At 50.1% G+C, this 21,140-nt stretch overlaps 2 protein-coding genes across 2 annotated transcripts in view; one reads left to right on the top strand and one right to left on the bottom strand.

Moving 5' to 3' along the window:
* The window catches only part of LOC134370707 (E1A-binding protein p400-like), a 134,094-nt gene extending 120,388 nt beyond the window's left edge, over positions 1 to 13,706 (top strand). The window contains 8 exon segments of the mRNA XM_063087720.1: positions 1,623 to 1,830; positions 2,440 to 2,621; positions 6,127 to 6,312; positions 6,431 to 6,447; positions 6,449 to 6,624; positions 7,027 to 7,145; positions 13,247 to 13,405; positions 13,572 to 13,706. Of these exon segments, the coding sequence (XP_062943790.1) occupies positions 1,623 to 1,830; positions 2,440 to 2,621; positions 6,127 to 6,312; positions 6,431 to 6,447; positions 6,449 to 6,624; positions 7,027 to 7,145; positions 13,247 to 13,405; positions 13,572 to 13,706 (1,182 nt within the window).
* Positions 13,707 to 15,444: 1,738 nt separating this feature from the next.
* DDX51 (DEAD-box helicase 51) lies at positions 15,445 to 21,080 on the bottom strand. Its single transcript, XM_063086749.1, has 14 exons — positions 20,700 to 21,080; positions 19,619 to 19,769; positions 19,151 to 19,296; positions 18,990 to 19,061; positions 18,722 to 18,828; positions 18,419 to 18,527; positions 18,179 to 18,324; positions 17,702 to 17,900; positions 17,492 to 17,607; positions 17,295 to 17,411; positions 16,988 to 17,089; positions 16,765 to 16,828; positions 16,523 to 16,657; positions 15,445 to 16,242 (listed from the first exon to the last, which is right to left on the bottom strand). The coding sequence occupies exons 1-14, from the start codon at positions 21,069 to 21,071 to the stop codon at positions 16,216 to 16,218; spliced, it is 1,863 nt and encodes a 620-aa protein (XP_062942819.1). The 5' UTR covers positions 21,072 to 21,080; the 3' UTR covers positions 15,445 to 16,215.
* Between the last annotated feature and the right edge of the window lie 60 nt (positions 21,081 to 21,140).

Genomic DNA, 21,140 nt, shown 5'->3' with positions numbered 1-21,140 from the left:
ATTGTATAAGAAAAAACGACTTCTTAAAAAATAAATATTTGATTTCTACATAACTCTTCTTTTTTTATTGAATCATAATTGATTATACATATTTTTGGAATTCAATGTTGACATATGTTGATCAAATCAATATTATTAGTATGTATATTGTAACAAATTGTACTTATTCTTTATGCCCCTTGTCCAATCTCTCCCTATCTCCCTCTCTCTCCCCTATCCCACCACTGATAACCCTAGATTATTTCTCTCCCTCTGAAAGAGTAATGGTTACTCTGTTGATTTGTTGCCTAGATGATCTGTCCAATGCTGAAAAATGTGTTCAGGTCCCCCAATATTATCATAGAGCTTTGTGGAAAGAGACATGCTCTTCTTTTCTTTGGTCTCTGCTGGTGACTCTCCTTGTGTCAGTGCACACCAGTGGCTGGCAGACCATCTGCATGGTAGTTGTGACATCTAGCCACTTTCGTGGCATCCGTGGTTACTGTGGTGGGCCACCCACATGGAGGTGATGTTTTTGGCATACTCCTTGGCGCTGGTGGTGTACCTAGTTGTGGGGAGGGCGGTGTGCCTGGTTGTGGGCTAGGGGTCTGGTCCCTGGATCCATGCCCTGGGCCCCTGGGTGGGCCCCAAGGTGCTGGTGGTTTACCTGGATGTGGGAGTGGAGTCTGGTCCGGCCATACCTCAGGTCCCCTGGTGAGCCCCGAGGCACTGGTGGTGGGCCTGGGCTAGAACTAATTTTTTGTCCTTTGCTTACTTCTAAAATGGGGGCACTTCCTGTGGGAACCAGTACTTGAGCTGTGTGGTTGAGCTAAATTGCTGCTTTGCTGCTATTTCCTTAGGGAAGACTTTTTGTGCAGCTCAGCATTTAATAGTTGACCTTATATATAGGTACTTTCGGCTCTCCAGAGACCCGGTACACCTGGGTTGTGTAGAAACTGATCTGGGCCTGAATCTTTTCATCAAACTGCACTCCATACAATTCTGCATTCTTGATCAGTCTCCTCTGAGTGGTTTTGCACTGATTGGGGGGCAGATTGGCTGTCCTTGCTGTGTCCCCATGTTCTCCCGGTGGGCCTGTCTCCCCCACTGCCCATGCTCCAAATACTTCCCATGGGTCGGGCTCTGCGCCAGTTCCTTGTGATGACTCACTGACCTCTGAATGGCTCCCCTTTTTCAGCTGTTCTGGCTCCTCACTCCTGCGTGGGTCGACAGGTAACCTAATAGTGGTCTTGCTGTCCTGGGGGCCACCAAGGCCCTCTTCTCCCCTGCCACCTCCAAGCAACTCTATCCGAAGAGCACAGCTGTGGCTTCTGCCAGCTCCTGCTCCATGTGCTCAGGAGTCCCAGCCTTAAAGCAGCTGTGGCCTGAAACACTCTAAGCAGTTTTTTCTTTCTCTCATTGTGGCTTCTCCTACCTTCATGAACTCTGTAGGTCTCTCCTCCTCTTCCCCTGAGCTCCAGCAGCCCAGCTTGGCTGTTGTTACATTTTTATAGATGTAAATTGATTGATTTGTGGAAGAGAGTGATACTGGGGACTATCTATTCCACCATCTTGACTGGAACTGTGATTTCTACATAACTCTCAAAAGCAGAATCTACCTCTCATATCCTTTTGTTTTACAGGCCTCAGGGGTTGTGGCTCCTGCCCAGGCCATTCAGGCCCAGACCCGAGCGGGCAGTTCACCTGTGGAGCCCTTGAATGAGTTGGCCATTGCAGCCTCTGCCCAGGTGGGGCTAACAGTCACTGCTGGCCCAACATCATCTGTGGCCACTGCCAGTTTAGCTCCAGTGCAGACCCAGATGCGGGCCTTAACGAGCCAGGGGATTGCAGGTGACAGTGGTGTTTTTCTTGTGTGATGGATGTGGAAGGGCAGAAGTGAGGGTGCTGCTGTTGAGGCAGATGGTCCCTAAAATTGTTGACCCTACAGCACTGAGTAGAGCAAATTGAGCTCTCTGTGCCTGTGCCTCTCTCACAGCACTGCTGTCCCCGTAGGCGAGTGCTAGTGCATGTTGGGCTGCTGTCCTCAACAGTGCAGCCCAGGCCACTTTAACCAGATGCTGTCACCACCTTCTTTGCAGACCCCAGAACATGACCCCTAGGTTATGTGCAGAAACATGTTAAGACCTGTTAAGGACAGGGATTTGATCAGACTTATTTATTGTTACTGCTGTATCCACTAGAATAATGGATTAAAGGAAATCTAGAAATAGCTTTCTTTTTCTGCTTAGCAGAATCCTTTTCCATTTTGATCTATATTTCTTATAGATACCAACTTAACTTATTTAAAAACCTGTCCCTGATAACCCAAACTTTAAGACCAACTTTTTCAAAGAAGGAACTTTATAGCATCATCTAGAATATTCCCTGTGAATTGGTGAATTTATTTTCCCATAAAGCCATATTAGAGAGATTATAAAACTCTGTCCCTCTCTATCTCAGGCTCACTGGCCACCACAGCACAGCTTCCCAGCAAGGCGCTCACCCCTGCCCACTGCCAGCTGCTCTGGTGGCAGCACCAGCAGCAGCAGCAGCAAGTGGCCCAGATGCAAGTTCCACAGGTCCAGGGCATGGCACAAACCCAGTCTCCAGGCCAAATAAAAGCTGTAGAGAAATTATCCCAGGTCAAGAAAACAAATTGTGAAGTTGTATAAATGGCATTGGCAAAAACCAGTGACAGTTATTCTGATTGTTTTAAAATTCCAGAAGACGATGAAGATTTGTAATCTTTTATCACATAGGCCAAGATGACCATCAGCAAATAGCAAAGAACGGGGTTTCTCTGGTCATCTATGTAGGGCCCAGTGTGATGCTCACCTTCGGGAGAGATGAGGCAGCTGGCGGCAGGTGGCCTCTTATTGTCAGGTGCACAGGCTGGCACCGCCCACCCTCCCCCAGATGGGGGTTGTGCTCCATCTGGGACTGCCCCTCTATCCCCACTGGCTAGATGCTCTCACTAGGATTTGTGTTTATTTCTTTGAATGCTCAAGCGTGGGGAATCCTCATTCCTGATCTCAAGCTGTTCTTTGCAGAATGCATCAGAGGCTGTTGCACTTTCTATACCTATGTAAACTGCAGCAGCAGTTTTGCCTTCATTTGTTTCCTATGTTAGGCTCTGCATAAGATTTTGTTAGTAAACAGGTATTTCTAGTTAAAATGCACTTTTGTTTTTTTTTAAATAATTATTGAATCAAAATCGATTATACATATTTTTGGGGTTGAACATTAAGATATGTTGATTAAATCAGTATTACTAACATATACATTGTTACAAATCGTAATTATTATTTATGCCCCTTGTCCAACCTCTCCCCTTCCCCCATTCCCTCCCCCTCTCCTCTCTAATTACCCTAGATTTCTTCTCTCCTTCTGAAAGAATAATGGTTACTCTGTTAACTTGTTGCCTAAATGATCTGTCCAATGCTGAGAGATGTGATCAGGTCCCCCAATATTATCATAGAGCAGATGCTTCTGTCACTGTGAAATGGGTTTTGTGTAAAGAGACATCCTCTTCTTTTCTTTGTCTCTGCTGGTGACTCTTGTGTGAATGCACTCCAGTGGTTGGTGGACCATCTGCGTGGTGGCTGCGGTGTGTAGCCGCTTTTGTGGCAGCCATGGTTATTGTGGTGGTTGTGCTGGGCCACCCACATGGGGTTGCTGTTTTTGGCATGCTCCTTGGCACTGGTGGTATGCCTGGTTGTAGGGTGTGTTTGGTCCCCTTCTCCATGCCTCTGGACCCTGGACAGAGCCCCAGGTACAGGCACAGTGTGCCTGGTTGTGGGAGAGAGGTCCATTCCCCTTCTCCTTGCCTCGGGTCCCAGGGCAGGCCCCAAGGTGCTGGCTTGGTGTGCCTGGTTGTGGGAGGGTGGTCCAGTCCCCTTCTCCATGCCCCAGGACCATGGGTGGGCCCCGAGGTGCTGGCTTTTTGTGCCTGGTTGTGGGAGAGAGGTCCAGTCCCCTTCTCCATGCCTCAGGTCCCCATAAAATGCACTTTTGAAAACAATTTCCTGAGCCTAATGCAAATGAATCAAATATTATTTAGTAGTAAGATTTCCTTGTTTACTGATTATTTTAAAATTATATATGTCAGTTTGTTCTTGTTCTTATAGTTGTTGTTACCAAGATTATTCTAACATAAAGAGAATTGGTCAAGTGCACACACTCATCCTTCTACTTATTCACCCATCCACCCATTTATCCACTCATTCATCCACCCATCTACTCTTTCATCCATCCATTCAGCCATCTGTCCACTCACCCATCCACCTGTTCACCTATCCATCCATCCATCCATCCATCCATCCATCCATCCATCCATCCATCCATCCATCCATCCATCCAACCAACCATCCATCCATCCATCCATCCATCCATCCATCCATCCATCCATCCATCCATCCAGCCAGCCAGCCAGCCAGCCAGCCAGCCATCCATTCATCCATCTATCCATTTATCCTTCCATCCACCCATCCATCCACTCACCCATCCATCCACTCACCCACCCATCCACTCACCCATCCATCCACTCACCCACCTATCCACTTACCCATCCATCCATTCATCTATCCACCCACCCATCCGTCCATCTGTGCATTCATCCATCTGTCCATCCATCCATCCTTCCATTCACCCACCCATCCATCCACCCACCAATTCATCCATCCACCCATCCATCTATCCACCCATTTGTTGATTTATCTATCCATCCATCCATCAACCCATTCATTCATCCATCTATCCTCCCATCAATCTACCCACCCATCCATACACTTACCCATCATGCATTCACCCATCCATCCACTCATCTATCCATTTGTCTATCCATCCTTCCAACTACTGACCCATATCCGCCCATCCATACATCCACCTGTCCATCCTTTTGTCCATCCATCCATCCATCCATCCATCCATCCATCCATCCACCCACCCACTCAGTCACCCATCCATTTGCCCATTGATCCATCCATCCATCCTTCCATCCATCTGTCCATCCATTGGTGCATCCACTTTTTAATCACCTACTCAGAGTGGAAAGCCAATATATGCCCTCAAGGAACTCATAGAGGCCTGGTGTTAAGTATTAAAAAGTGTAAGGGAAGGTGCTCTGGGCACAGAGGAAGGGGTGCCTGATTCTGGGAGAACGGAAGTGCAACCTGGGCTGACTGAGGTGTAGGTGCTGACAATGCTCAAGCATGGGGAAACCTCACTCCTGATTTCAAGCTGTTCTTTGCAGAATGCATCAGAGGCTGAGCTAGCTGTTAGCTGAGCTCTTCAGGACAAAGAAGAATATTCCAGATGGTTACAGGGAGGAGGGAGAGTGGAGGCAGAAGGAAAGCACACACATGCACGGTTAATAGAAGACTGCACAGTGCATTCTGGGAGGCTCGGGCTATGTCGTTGGGCTCAGAGTTGAGAAGAAGACACAGGTCCAGACTGTGAAGGGCCTTGGCTCACAGCATGGCAGGCACCCTCCTCAAACCCAAGCCCTCAGAGGCCAGATGAGGACCTGCTTACATGCAGGCCTCTCTGAGGATGGTTTCTCAGGCCTGTGGGGTGAGCCCTCTCTGCATGGGCCTTGTGTGTCCCATGAATGAGCTTATGTTGCATCCTGTGAAGGGATGGTGCTGCCAAAGGATCATTCAGTGGAAAGGTGGCCTGATCCTGTCTGTGCCATGGAAGGAGAGGGACCAAGGGGCTGGGCAGTGCTCAAGGCACAGGCTTTGGAGGCACATATCTTACCAGTCAGAACATGTGATTATAACTCACATGGCTGGGCCGACCCCGTGGTGCACTCGGGAGAGTGCGGCACTGGGAGCGCAGCAGTGCTCCAGCCGCGGGTTTGGATCCTATATAAGGATGGCCGGTGCGCTCACTGGCTGAGCGCGGTGCGGCCGGTCACAAAAAGACAAAAAAAAGAACTCACATGGCTTCTTCAGCAAGCCTATTATAAATGCTTCTAAACTAGCCAGCAGTGATATCTGCATCTAGATGTATATCTTTTTGACAGTCTTGTTAAAAACATGTGAGCTAGCCATGTCTTAAAGACATGAATCAGAAAGACATAAACTTGCATATTTGCATAAATAACTGCCAACCAAGAAAGCAAACAGGTGTTATCTGTATCTTCAGGAGCACTTGATTAGACTCCAGAAGCAGAAACTGCAGCTGCCCCCTGTTCTCCCGCTGCTACAGGCCCAGGCAGGGCCCCCACAACCCCTGCAGCTGCAGAATCCCCAGCTCACCATGGTCACGGCCCCATGGCCCGGAGCCCTGCTCATGGGCACCATCATGGCCAACCTCCAGGTGGCCCGGCTTGTAAGTTTTCTGTCATCATTGTTTTTAATATTTGAGGTGGATTGATGATTCTAGCCACTCAGGAAGGACAACCTGGTGATGTAGCAGTTTCATGTGACCCTTGTTTCTTGTTATTTAGACTCGAGTCTCCACCTCCACTGCAAGGCCCAGAACAGATCTCAGTGCCTACACCTCAGTCAGCCCAGGTTGTTCAGGCCAAGCCTCCCGTGGTGTCCATCCCGGCAGCTGCAGTGTCACCGACTGGGGTCACGGCACTTCCCGTCAGCATGGCAGGAATTAGTGTCACCACTGGGCAGCCACAGAAGGCTACAGGTACGTGGCCACATTTGACTCCTAAAATGGAAACCACTTCTTTGAATGATTTACATTAAACCTGTTTGAATTTTTCGTGACTACAAATTGTTTTGTTGTCTTCCAATGTGTTAATTTTTAAAGAAAGCTTAATTAGAATTTCATTCCTTGTACACCTCTCTTTCTCTAAACAAATGAAGTACAGACCCTTTAGCAAAAGATGCTTATCTCGATGGAAGATGCAAGATGGGGGCATTTCTATTTCTAAGGCTGGAAGTGTTTCCATTATGCTCAATAACTGCTAGGAAGTTCACTTTTCTGGTCAGATTAGCAACATGGTGACTATGAAATGTGCCTGGAAGCTCAGTATCAGTAAGTTCTCAACATGTCCCATGCCCCATTTCTTTCCCATCACCTCAGGAGGACAAACTGTGGTCACATAGCCTCTGCACTTGCAGCAGCTTCTGAAGCTCAAATACCACCAGCAGCAGAAAGCTGTGCAGCCCCTGGCTGTCCTGGGCCCCGCTGCCGTGCAACAGAAGGTAAGTGGGTCCAGCAGGCCTCGGCTTTCTTGGAATGGAGGACTCCTTAGGCCAGAGGGGGCTGTGCTCATCCTCTCCCTGCAGAACAGCCCTGTGGGGTGTTCGGGAAGAGGTGCTGGCACATTCCTGGAGAGCTGTGTGCGACTTGATCCAATAATTCCTGCAGGTATGTGCTCTCTAAGGGATAGCTTGCTTTTAAAATAGAGATATAAGTACAAAAAGCAAGAAAAAGGTTGGATTTTGCCTTTTCTGTATAGTATAACATTTAGAAGAATTTTTTTTTGTCTTTTTGTGACCGGCTGCACCGCGCTCAGCCAGTGAGCGCACCGGCCATCCTTATATAGGATCCGAACCCGTGGTGGGAGCACTGCTGCGCTCCCAGCGCCGCACTCTCCCGAGTGCGCGACGGGATCGGCCCTAGAATATTTTAAATGATTTCTATGAAAAATCACTGAGACGAGGACTTCTGTTTTTAATAATATGGTAGATTAGAGACCTTGAAAACCTGTCTCAACAAAAGATCTGAAAATGCCAAACTTAAAAAAAAAAAGCCGGATAAAATACATAAAATCATAAATGAATCTGCAGGATAGTGAGTGAGTCCAGGAACCCAGTGGGAGCAAAAGTCCCAGGAGGTGAGTCTGTGCTAGAGCCTCTGTTGACCCTGGGTACACGTGGACCCAGGTGGCCTAGAGCTCTGGGATGGGGTTTGGGGAGTGGTCTGGAGAAGCCTTGGGCCCATGCAGGTGCAGAACCAAGTTGGAGGCCACCACAGAGAGCTGGGCTCATGAAGGGACACAGCAAACACTTCCAGGGAAAGGTGAAGTGGGAAGGAGCCTCCCTCCAAGATGCACTACAGGAATTGTGTCTTTCTCGGCCATGGCTCTGGATGGGACTTCTATAAATGTTTCTCCTATGAACTTATGGCCACTGGCCAGTACCCTCCACCACAGGTTTAGGGCCTAAATTTATACTATTTACATGTTCAAAAGAATTACAAACTGGGAATTTTAATTGCAAATACATCTGGAGCTGTAGTGCTCCCAGGCCCCTGGCAGAAAGAAATATAAATTTTTGCTAGAGGAACCCTCAACGCTAGTCCTCAAGGAATTCCAACCAGCAGAATCCCCAGAATATAAGCTCATAGTAGAAAATCACAGCACATACAGGGAAAGGGCCTCAGGAGTAACAGCCAGAAGAATGACACCTGCAAAGAGTCAGACTGAGAAGAAGAAATACAGAGTATACTTAATGTGTTTGAAGGAACAAAGGAGGGAGTAAAAAGCATGAATAACAGCAAGGGATTATCACAGACCAAGCAGATAAAAAAATGAACCAAATAAACTTCCAGAAATGAAAAATGTAATAATTGAAGTTCAAAATCTAATAGAAGTAATCTTTATTCCTATTTCACACCACATACAAAAATTAACTGTAAATGGACCGTAAACATAAATGTAAAATGCAAAACTATAAGACATGGGGAAAAATTTTTGTGACCTTGGGTTAAGTAAAAATTTCTTAGATACAACAGGAAAAGTACAGTCTATAAGAGAAAAAAATTAACAAGTTAAGCTTTAATAAAAGTAAGCATTTTTGCTGTGTGAAAACCATTGTTAAGAAAATGAAAAGACAAGTCAGTGGGATAATACCTTTGCCAATCACATCACTGAGTAAGGATGTATACCTGACATGTATAGAGCACTGTCAGTGCTCAGTAATAAGAAAACAACCCATTTTGTAAAGTGGACACAAGATTTGAACAGACACTTTACCAGGGCAGCTCCATAGGTGGCTGATAGGCCCATGAAGAAATGCTTGTCATCACTGTCACCAGGAGATACAAGTAAACATCACAGTGAGACATTGCCACATACCTCCGAGAATGGATGAAAGCAGAATATGACCAAGAGCAAGTGAGGGGGTTGAGCAGCAGAAATGCTCATGCTTTGTTGACAGGGTGCCCCAGAGCAGTTTCTCATGAGAAATAAAGACATATGTCCACACAATAACCAAATGTTATAACCACAATAAACAAATGCACGCAAATGTTCATAGCAGCTTTGTTAATTTATGCAAAACTGGAAGCAACTCAGACATCCTTTCCCTTGCAGACGGGTAAACTGTGGTACATCTGTACAATAAACTAGCACCTAGTACTGAAAAGAATGGACTGCTGATAGTACAGCATGGGTGAGTCTTGAATGTGTTCTGTGGAACGCAAGAAGCCACACCCACAGTCTGCATACTGTAGGAGTTCATTTATATGACATTCTGGAAAAGGAAAGACTGTGGGGACAGAGGACAGATTGGTGGTCTCCAAGGGTTGGGAGCAGTGAAGGATTGACTCTCAAAGGGGCAAGAAGGAATTTTGGGGGTGAGGGAAATATTCTGCATCTTGATTGTGACAGAGGTTACATGGCAGTATGCATTTGTCATAGAAGTATACATCAAAAAGGGTGACTTTTACTGTATGTAAATTATTCCACGGTTTTAAAAAATTTAGTGTAAGTGTGAAATAATACATTAGAGAATTCCCAAACTGCAGAGAGATCTGGAGAAAATAATTATATAACCTCAAAAGAATAGGAAACAAGAAAGACACATTGAGAGACAAAGATGACAGAGGAAGGGGTGAGACGGTCCAACATGGAACTGAGTTCCAGAAGAGAATGGGAAGAAGAGAACATTGAAAGAGTTAATGGCTGCGAGTTTTTCAGAACTGGTTTAAGGTGCCAATCCAAAGATTGAGGAAACCCAAGAAGTCCTCAACAGGATAAAGGCAAAGATGTTCATACCTAGGCACATTTAGGAAAACTGTAAAGCTCAAAGATGATGGGAAGGTCATAAAAGAATCCAGGCTGAAAACACAGACTGCCTTCAAAGGAGTGACAATCAGACTGTACACTAACCTCTCAGCAGTAACTATGGAAACCAGGAATACTGCCAAAGTTCTGGAGTAAATCTGTCTTTCAAGGATCAGAGTGAGATAAAGATATTCTTAGACAATTACAGAGAACATGAGCCACCAAGATGGAAGATGGCCCTCGATGCAAGAAGGAAAGCAAATGTGATGTGCTAGAAGCTTCCACCACAGGAAAGAGGCCAGGCTTGCTGTGGAGTGACACCCACACTGGGCACACTACACATCCACCTGAACCAGGGATGGGGATGGCAGAGGCGCCCGCAGGGTCCCTGCCATCCAGACATGGGTCTCAAACTACGCTGCATATGGACAGAGACTCCACAAGGATCCAACCACAGAGGCCAGCAGAGCCTGTGCCCAGAGCTGCTGCTCTCACCTGTTTGCCCTGCCAGCCACTGCCGGGTGCAGAAACAATGCTGGAGGGCTCTGAACGAGGGCACAGCTCCAGGTCTGGAGTCAGGGCTGAGGAGGCATCTCTCACATCCAGCCAGCAAATCCTTTATGAGTCAGGCAGCTTCACTCTTGGCTTTCAGCAAAATCGGAAGAGAACCCATCCATCTACCAGCCGATAAAGCATTCAAAGTAACTTTGATGATGGACACCATGTAGTTTTTCATATAGCACAGAAAGGGTTCAAAGTTGAGCAACATTTTGTGACAAAACTCTTCCTGATGGCATCTGCTAATTTATGGGAAGGGGTTTTTCTCAGTGGTGTGATCTGTAAATATGAAAAATAGGAGTGGAGTTGGTGCTGGATCTTATGTGGTCCCATGGGCATATGAACTAATTTTAAAAAACTAGCCCCACCCATCTCATTGGTGTTAAATTTTACTTTTTGTATTTAGTAATTGTTTTGCATAGATTGTAATATACTTATGTTATTTTGACTACTTACATGGCAATAATAATTGTAATCATTTCTCTGTTCAGAAGATTATTGTTTTTGAATGCCTAGAGCCTTGTGATCAGTTTTTGTACACATTTCTGTCACAGAGAAGCATGATCTGGGATCTATCAAAGAATTTCAGTCATAACATACAGTAGGATTAAATCTGTGGGAGAATGGAATGGAAATACAAATTCAGAGAGAATAAGGAATGTATAACTTTCCATCATTAAAGAACAATTTAATCATGTATAGTTTATTATGGATGATGGTGAGTATCAAAGCGTAGAATATTAGATTCAATGGAATGAATTCTCTTATTTGCATTTTAATACCCGAGAGGCTCGAGCATGGTGCTGGTAATACCAAGGTCACAGATTCAGAACCTCGTACTGACCAGCTGCCAAAAAGAATACATGTAGAGGCTCTGTTGTAATATTCTGAGGGTAGATATGCAGTTTTAAAAAACATGAACATAAGTGTCTGGAGACCAATGACTCAGAACATTCATAGAGCTCTTGCCTCCTGCCAAAGCTGTCACCAAGTCTACCCGGGATGCCAGAGTGGGTAATTCTTTTTTCCTTCCCTTCATACCAGGTGTTGTGCACCTGGAAATGCCAGTTGTAAACTACAGCAGAGAGAAGTTGCAGTCTATGCTGTGTACACAGAGCTGTTACTCCCAAGCACCAGTGCATTTCACACTGCTGCCAGGGAGAGCTCCTGAGAGTACCCGCAGGCACATTCTAGATAGTTCCTCAGGCAGGAGAAAGTCTTAGTGTTTTTTCCATATAGTCTTTTGTAGGAAGAGTAGTCTCCCATGATGAACAGAGAAAGGCCATGCAGAATCTGCACCTTCAGGCAGTGAGGTCAGGGGAGCTGCCTGCCCAGCTATGGCTTTTCTGGGGGTGTGTTACCTGTTGTTGCCTCCCACCCCCAGCCTACCGCAGTTCTCCTTGAGAGCAGGAACCAGGAGGGGAGAAAGGGGCAGTGGTGGAGGGAGAGACATGGGCAGGGCCGGCCCAGTGACGCCTCATGGGAGTTTGCCGAGCAGTTGCACAGGCCGGTGCTCATGGCCTGGCCTAGCCCAAGGTATCCAGCAAGGCAAGGCACGCAGCCCAGCCAGAGAGGTCAGACCAAAGCCAGTGACAGTTGCTGGGTGGGGTGGGGAAGTTTAGGGAGGGTGCGGGACAGGGGACATCCACCCCTCCTGCCTGCCCAGGCCTCATGTCTTTTCCAGAGCAGCCTTAAGGCTGTAGGCTGTGTTAGGGGCAGCCTGGAATGTGCCTAGTTCCTAAACTGCAGGAAGCATGGCACAGGAGCAGAGCATGGTGTTGTAACAGAGTGGCTTTTGACGTCAGAGAGTGTATACTAAGCTACAGAGTTAATGCCCTTTACCTCATGTCATAATGTGGACGTCAGTGGTGTCACTGGCAAGGGAGGGTCTATCCTTCAGGGTGTGCTTCTCCAGAAACTGAGAAGAATCATTCTTTGAAAGGCCCAAGAGGCTGATGGCATCCCCTACCTCACATTCATTAAGGTCAGGAAGTGCCCCAAGGGAGCTGTGACAATCAAACCATCCTATCAAAGGACAAGCAGAGTTCACAGTTCATTCAGTCTCTGAATGCCCTTCATCTGGCCCAGGTCTGTGGCAGACCATGCAGGGGCATCTGGGTGGAGGCCTGTCTCCCTCCCACGGCTGGGGTCTGGGCTGGCAAAGCTGGGAGATGCCCTCTGTAATCCTGTCCTGTTACAGCAGCTTTGAGGGCTGCTCTACTGCCTGAGAGCTCCCTACCTGCAAGTGGCATTGCTGCCATCCTGATCTGGACAGGAACTTGTGGTGAATGAGGCTTGGATGGAGAGTTTCCCTTGCTGGGATGACACCGAGTACACCTGTTGGGAGTCCATCTCTCATGTGCCTGAGAGTTTGCTTCCATCTGGAGTGATGAGGACAATTTCTTTGGAACTCAGAGCTGAGAGAACCTGGGTTTGTAGAAAGTATGTGGCTGACTTCCTTGGTGGGGCTGGCTGGGGACATCCCAATCCTGGGACCCCATCAGCACCCTGGCAGGCGGGTGAGCTCTGCCTTCCTGATAATGCTTGTGAAATTCCATGAAAGACAAGCCCGTCTGACTCATCTTGGGATCTCTCGGGTCCAGGCACAGGCAGTGTCTGGCAGGGCTGGTGTGTGAAAACTTGCTTCATTGAAAGTGAAGAAAGGATTGCGGCCAGCAGTGGCTCTACCATGTCTTTCCCTCTCCCTCTTTTCTAAAGTCTCTCTGTATTTTCCAGATGAATGACCAGCAGGTTACTGTTCAAACCCAGCAGCAGGCAGGCCAACAGCCAAAAGTGACGTTCATACCTCAGCCCACCATGAAGGCACCATTTCTGATATCCTCCGTGTCTCAGGCCAAGGCCATGAGGGCCCCGCAGGTGCAGGGCCAGATACCGGTGGGCTCTTGTGCCCCACCCCAGCCAAAGCCAGAGTGGCGGCCACACTGGCCCAGGCTGGGTGGCAGATGCCTTCTGTCCTGGGAGCCACTCTCCTCAGAAGGAAGGAGGCAGGAATGTGTGGGTAGGGACTGTGACTGTGTTGCTTGTTTTGTGTTTTGTGAAGATTGCAAAGACCCCTCAAGTTGCTCAGCAGCAAACACTTGCAGCAAGCCTTCAGCAGATGGCGTCTGTTGCCCAGCAGGTGAGCTTGGACAGTGACCTGGAGCTGCTGGCCACTCTCAGTTCCTCCATCTGGTAAACCACTTCTCCCCCTTCATCACTTAAACCTCTTCCTAAAATTTCTGGGAAGGCTTCCCATCCCCCACTTCCCACACCTCTGCAGGCGGCCATGGCCTGTTCTGCATCCTCATCCTGCCTGAGAAGGCCACGGTCAGGCCACCCTGTGTGTCTCTGTGCGCCCAGTGGCATCTAGCCATGGTCAGTACTCAATGAGTGGCAGTAATCTAGTTTTTTAAAAAGTCAAAAGGTTCAGCTGTTGTCTTCAGTCACCAGCTTAGTACCCTTCCCATTCTTTTGAATACAAACTTATATCTAAATTATAAAGAAAAAGGCCAAACTGATGGCCTTTCCAGTTTTCCTCACAGCTCAGGTGAGTCAAGTGTGTGGCTCTGTCGTGTGCTTCCCCGATGGCCAGGGCTTGCGGGCATCTTCCTGTGGCATGGCAACCGGGCTCTGGACTGAGCTGCCGTCCTGTCAAGCTGTGGGTGGGCAGGGAGGAGGGCGTGGCTCAGACGCAGGACTCCTGCTCTGAGGTTTACTTTCTTGAATAAATGCTTCTCTGTTTGCTTTCTACGGACATTAAATGCTTGTTTTTTTGGTCATTGTTACCAGTTATAATTGTTTCTCTGGGGGGGTCTGAGGAGCTCCTCCCTCCACCATTTTGTATATTCCATGACCAAAAACCAGACCTAGTCAGTGGTGGCATTTAATGTCAAACGGAATTTTCATATTTCTGGTATGTTGTTTTCTAGTAAATAACTGAAACGGACATGAGTCACTGTTACTCAGAGGTAGTAGCCCTTATTTGCATACTGACCACTCTCCGATTTTGCTTTTCAGCCCCTTCACGGTCTAACTCATCCTCAGGAAGATGGGAACAGTATGTAGAATTCTTTACTAACACAAAGCCTTCTATTCGTCATGTCCTCTCGAACATACAGGTTCAGGCACAGCCACAAGTGACGTGTCAGACCACAGTTGGCCAAGAGCAAGCTCAGGTGCTTACTGTACCAGTGGCAGCAGCACAACTGGCTCAAAAGTTGGTACAGCAGCAGATCCTGACAACCATCTCAGCACAGACGCAAGCCCAGGGGCAGGTTCCAGCCACCAGCGAGGCCCAGAGTCAGCAGCCAAAAGTCTAGATGCAAGCCCCTACTGTCAGGTTCAAGGCTCCTAGCAAGCCCAGCTGAGACGGGCAGGACATGGGAAGGTGGTAGGGAACACGCTTCCTGTTCACATCCCATCTGCTGCATGTGGGCACCTTCCATGCTGTGGCCGTCGACACAGCTTTCACATGTCACAAGGTCCGGAACAAGACCTGCCAGCCCAGGCTGGAGGCCTATGGACACTGAAGAGAAGCTTCTTCCCAGATGTGTGCGGCATAGCCAGGTGGGCAGAAAGCTTCCGGGCCCAGGCCTTGTGCTCACCTGAGGCCTCCTGTTCCCAGCATGTAGGTGTGCCCTGTGCAGCTTGTGCTAAAGCATCAACTTGTTAGGTGTACAAATGTGTTCATACCCCCTGAGAAGTTTTTACCTGTTTAATTCAAGACGTCCAGTTTAAGTATTTTTCCCATAAGTTTCATTTCTGCCCTTGTGGTGGGTAATTGTTCCCATGAATTTCCTTGGCCTGTGGCCACAAGACAGCCACCATCAAAGTGTCAAGACTGTGTTTTCATATCGTTATTTTACTGAAGTGGGTAAGTATCTTCAGGCAGGGATAAAGAAGTACAGTTCTCTCCTATTTTTTAAAAAGTTTGCTTTAATTTTAGCACATAAAATATTCATTACAAGGCATTCTTACAAATAGTAATCAGTGCGTCTAAAGCTTGTTTCCAGTACATTTGTAACAAAGACTTTCTCATGCTGTGCATTTATTTTATACATGGGTAATAATCACAAAGTAAAATACTATTGACTACACAGCTGCTTTCTCTGGTTTATGGCACTTGTAGTGCTGGACACATTTTCTCAGGAACACCTCTCCTTCCTGGGGTTGCAAATGGTGGGGGCCAGGGAAAAGTCTACCCATGTTCTAAATATTTTTGATAAAAGCAAGACTGTGCTGGCACAGCCACCTCACACCCAGGGACCTGAGCAAGGGACGCTTAGGGCAACTTTTCCCACGCAAAATGGTGAAGATGCTGAAATTTCTAGAAGAGCTAAATCTGTAAAATCAGCTCTAGGCTAACCCTAGATGACACTCCACCAGTTCTGCGGTAGTCTTCACAGTTACACTAAAATAAAGCTTTATTTTCAAAAAGACTGACCCAATCTCAGGCCCAACTTCTGCTGCCTCAAGCTATACAAGTGACAGTTCATTAAGTCTCAGGACTGGGCCTAAGCTTCTAGAACACACCTCTGTACTGGGCTCTGACTGCAGGCTGCTTCCTCACAAACCCCGAGGAATATCTTTTGCTCACATGCAGCACCCAGTGCTCAGGGTTTTTCCAGAAGGAGGGTAAAGATGGTGACTGCTATCCAGCAGGAGGGAACAAAAGGCTCGATCCTTCTGGTCCTCCAAGCCCCAGGCTAGGCCACCTTCTGCTTTCGCTCTTCCTGCAGGAGAAGAAGAGGGCTCAGCCCTGTATGTGCAACCAATCCCCATAGTGACCCTGGACCCCAGCCATTGGATCCCTGAGAAGAAGGAAACCTGGTGCTCCCTCAAAAAGCACCGTCCCGGTCCTGGCAGCTGACGGCCCTCCCCTTCCATCCATCCTCCAGCCTGAAGCTTTAGGATAAACTTGTTGTGACCCTTTTATTTTCTTCTCACTTCTCTCTGTTTTCTCAACATATTATAACATCATGTCCAGGGACACCCAAGGCTGGGGTCCCTTACCTTGATGGTCTTCTCCAGTTGGGACAGGGCCTCCTCATACTGAGGCACCAGCGGTTGCAGGAGCTCACTGGAGACCTCGTGTCGCTCCAGCTCGGGCACCCCAGCCTCTGTCAGCATCTGCAGGAATCTCCTCTCCTGGAGGGAAGCCCATTCGTGGGAAAGGGTTCTTGGACCAACCCTCCACTGTCCCCAGCAGGTAGCAGAAGCCCCCCAGCATCCCGCTGAAACCCACATGACCCCACCTGCACTTTCAGAAGCAGTGTGAAGGCCTGTCCAGTTTTCCCAGCTCGGGCTGTTCTCCCAACCCTGAAATCAAACACAACTACCTCCAGACTGTAGTCTCCGACCCTTCAGGGAGCTAACAAAACCTCCCACCCAAAACCATGCAGGATGGTCCCGCATATGATGCCTGGGAGCTCATGACATCCCCAAGCCCCCCAACAGCCGCTATTGGCCAGCCCTCACCGGTGCACGTAGATCCTCAGGTACTGGGGAGCGTCGTAATTGACCACCAGCTCCACACCCCGCACGTCGATGCCTCGGGCAGTGGCGTCGGTGCTGATGAGGCTGGCAGGACAAGGACTCTGTGGGCCCCACCAGGGAGAGGGATGCCCACACCTGCACCTGCCCCATGGGGCAGCTCTAGGATTTTCTGCAACTGGCTGCCAGAATTAGGGGTGCAGAAAGCCACTTTCTGGACAGAGGCACCCTTCAGAGGACCCTCAGGCTGACCTCACAGAGCAGGTCCTGGCCCCCCTTCCCAAGTACTCACAGCTGGATCTTTCCCTGTTCAAACTGTTTCAAGACTGTCTTCCTCTGGCCGGGCCCGTACCGGGAGGAGAACTCAGCCACGCTCACACCCCCGAAAGCTTGCACTAGCAGGAAGAGCCTGGGCAGAAAAGAAGCTGGAACCAGGTGGTGCTGGGGCCAGAGCATGTCTCAGCCGCACCTGCCCTGGCCCAGCCTCACCTGTGGGAGTTCTCTCGGGAGTTGGTGAAGCAGAGGACCCGCGAGAAATTCATTTCCAGGATCAGGTGCAGGATGGCCAGTGGCTTGGAGCTGAGGCTGCAGGGCACGTAGTGGTGCTGTGCAAGACAGCAGGGGATTGGCCAGAAGCCCCAGGCACCTGGGCACTGCCCCCTCCTGTACCACTCCTCCCCATCCCCGAGCCCAGCTCACCGTGAGTCCTACAGGGAAGGTGTACTTCCCACCTGAATCCCCATCCATGTCGATGTCTGTGTCCCTGGGTCCCTTCTGTGCCAGCCCCGTGGAGAAAAGCCGAGGCTGGTAAAGGCCAAGCTGCTGCAGCTTTTCAGGGTTCTGGGTCAGAGTGGCCGAAAAGAGTAGCTTCTGCAGAGGCATCTGGGGATAGCAGGTACTGAAAGAGAAGGAAGAGTGTGGCGCACTGGGATGGGCCATGAGTGGCCCTGCCTGTGACCCTCAGCTCCCAGGAACACAATTCCTCACGGCTACTCCGTGCACAAAAGAGACTGAGCCAGACCAGGGATCAGGTGGTCTGGCTCACATGCTTGCAATGATGGGGTGGCTCTGTGTGACAGAGCTTACTTCACTCTCAGCTAAGAGTACCGAAAAAGGAGAACAACAAGGGATAGCCTCTACTCAAGGACAGTGGCTCCCAAGCACGGTGCTGGATACCTAGCAGTGGTTACTGCCAGGGGCTGCTTTCTCTGGAGTAGGGCACAGGGGTCTGCAGGGCACTCGCTCTGGAAGGCTGCCGCCACCACCCGTGGCAGCCAGGACTGGTGCATGCTGTCTATCATGCGGTCAGCCTCGTCAATAACCTGTAGAAGACAGGAAGCCAGCATGGGTGGAGGAGAGGTTCCCTGCCAAGATCAGCCCCTAGCGTAGCGCAGGCTTCCAGGGCTCGAGACCTACCAGGAAGCGGAGCTGCTGGAGGCTGAATCCTGGAGTCTGGTCGATGTGGTCTACCAGGCGGCCAGGGGTGGCCACCACAATATCAGCCAGGCAGCGGTAGCCATCTGCTCTGCAAACCAGAGAATGATTCAACAGGAGGAAGCTCCTTCCATGGCCTTCTGAATGCAAGGGGCTACCTGTTTCCCCTCACACAGCACTGATCCCCACCTGCCAGCCCTACGGCTCTGCTCCTGCCAGACGAGCCTTTGTCCAACTGAGGAGCTGAACAGTGGCTCTCCTGAAGAGCCACAACTCAGAACCTACGTTTTCTGGATGAGGCTCTCCTGCTCCTTGGCCAATGATTTCTGTCCAGTAACCAGAGCAACCCGCAGAGGTGTAGCATCTGTATAGATGTTGAATACTTTGCTCACCTGGCAAAGGAGTCTGTCATCAGACTGGGCATAGCTGCTATCCCCCCACTGCAGGGAAAAGGACTCCAGATATGGTCTGGCCCATCCAGGGGCCAAGCAGCACACATGTCCAGTGGGCAGCTGAGGCTGGTATGCTACCTCCAGGTGCAGGGTCCACATACCTGCTGGGCCAGCTCCTTGGTGGGCAGCACGACCAGGGCACGGATGTGGCATACTGCTCGCTGCAGCAGTGCCTGCAGGGGAGAAAGGACCACCTGCGTCAGTAGAGTTGTTCCCTACCTGCTAAGCCTGGCCAGAAGAGGAGAGGGAGCCTTACGCCTACCTGCACCACAGGGATGACAAAGGCCAGCGTCTTCCCACTGCCTGTTGGGGCCGAAACACAGAGATCACTGGGCTGGTAGCCACCCCTGCCCACTAAAAACCCATTGGCCGCACTCTCCAGGAGGGCAGGAATCACAGCTGCCTGGACTGGACAAGAAAGATGAAAAGCAAGTTATGTTTATGCTAAGACTAGCCACTTACCCATCTGGAATCTCCAGGCTGGGCTACTCTGCCAGAGACCTAGGGGACCTCCACTCAAGGATGGCATCAGGTCCCTGAGGAGCATCAGGCTCAGGTGGCCCCAGTACTCATCAGGAACCACAAGCCTGAGGACACTGGACTGCATGTGATGCTGGATGTGGTAGGGATCCCGGGGTGTGGTAGGGATCCTGAGCTGTGGCCTTGCACAGACCTGGGTGAGGATACTCTGGGAGGTGTCTACCCGTCTGCCTGCCTGGGGCTGGGGCACCTGGAAAGTAGGATAAGATGCCCTGTGCCCGCAGCTGCTTCTGCAGGTCAGGGTGAACCTCCGGGATGTCCTCGATGGGAACAAGATCTTCAGTGACATTTTTCCTGACACAGCTTGGCTCAGCCAACCACGTTGGAAGAAAAGGCTGGACCTGCCACAAAAGGTAAAAGAAAGGGACCAGGTGAATACCCCAGAACCCTCCAGGCTGGGGGAGCAAAGCATGCAGAAACCAAAAACTCAAGCTGATGGGAGGAAGGAGGCCCTGAGAAACCTAATTAGTCTCTGGCTTCTCCTTAACCTCCCACAACTCACTTTCCACATATTCTTCAAAGAATTAAAAAAAAAAAAAAAAAAAAAAACACCAGCAGATACTACTGGTCTCCCATCACAGAGTGATGACACCCACACCCGGTACTGCACCTACAAGGTCCTCCGGAACTTGCCTGCTCTGATCTCATTTCCTCTCACTCACTGTGCCCCAGCCACACCAACCCGTTGTCACACATCAAGCTCACCCCGGCCCTGAGGCTATGGCCCAACTCTGTCCTCTGCCTGCTATACCTCCCCCAGGCCTTAACCTGGTTGGGGCTCAATGCTTTCGGTTCACAGCTCAGAAAGGACTTCCACACACCCTTCCCTAACGGTGGCCCATGCACTCTGCCAAGCCTCTCCCTTTCTTCGCAGACACCGTGGTCACCTAAGCCTCTCTTCTCCTCCTGTTCACTGAAAACCTCTCCGCTAAGACAAAACCACAGCAGGGAAAGAAGCTATGAAAGCTGCCCTGCATTCTTGTTTTCCTCCTGAGATTGATAAGCATGCAGAAACTGCTCACACACGTACACGCGCGCAAGAAAGCAGGCTGATGAGCCAGGTTAGAGAAGGGAGTGAGCAAAGATAAAAACGCTGTTTTGGAGAGAGTTCTGGCAACAAAAAAATCGAAGCTACAAGGTCGCTGCGGAGGCGCGGCCGGTATGGGCCCGAGGAGCTACTCGCTTAGCGAAAAGGCGCCGTTCTCCCTGCCGCTCCGCGGGCTTGCGAGGACGCCCGCGGCCTCCCCTCCAAGGCGGCTGCCACCGCTCACCTTTGGCGCCTTCCTCCTCGCAAAGCCCCCCAGCACCAGCGCGGGGGCCGCGAGCCCGGCCGCTGCCTCTGGGGACTGTCCGTCTGGGGCCGCCTCGCTGCTTCCTGAGCCCTCGCCGTCCGCTTTCCGCTGCTTCCCCCGCCGCGCGGCCGGGCTCCCCGGCGCCGCGCCGCCCGCCCGCCGCCGCCGGGGTCGCCGCCGCCTCCCCGCCGCTTGCGCGGCCGCTTCGGGGGGCGCGGGCTCTTGCTGCTGCCGCTGCCGCTCGCGGGCCCGACGCTGCAGCCTCTCGAGCAGCGCGTGGGCCCGACCCTCCGCCCCCGCCTCCGCCGTCTCCTCGGGGCCCGGGTACCGCGCGACGTGGAACAGCGCCATTGCAGGACGGCCGCTAGGCGCGCGGGGCGGTGGCGCCGGGTGGTGACGTCACGGAACCGCCTGAAAGGG

The sequence above is a fragment of the Cynocephalus volans genome, chromosome 2 (genome assembly GCF_027409185.1).
Source record: "Cynocephalus volans isolate mCynVol1 chromosome 2, mCynVol1.pri, whole genome shotgun sequence".
Taxonomy (NCBI): Eukaryota; Metazoa; Chordata; class Mammalia; order Dermoptera; family Cynocephalidae; genus Cynocephalus; species Cynocephalus volans.
This window is presented reverse-complemented; position numbering and strand designations above follow the sequence as displayed.

Bases quoted from the DNA above. Each gene is read 5' to 3' on its own strand.
- DDX51 (XM_063086749.1), bottom strand. From the start codon at position 21,071: ATGGCGCTGTTCCACGTCGCGCGGTACCCGGGCCCCGAGGAGACGGCG. The intron at 18,528-18,721 runs GTAGGTTCTGAG...TCTGGTTTGCAG, and splicing joins GAGAGCCTCATCCAGAAAAC to AGCAGATGGCTACCGCTGCC. The intron at 17,090-17,294 runs GTGAGTACTTGG...TTGTCCTGCCAG, and splicing joins GAACAGGGAAAGATCCAGCT to CCTCATCAGCACCGACGCCA.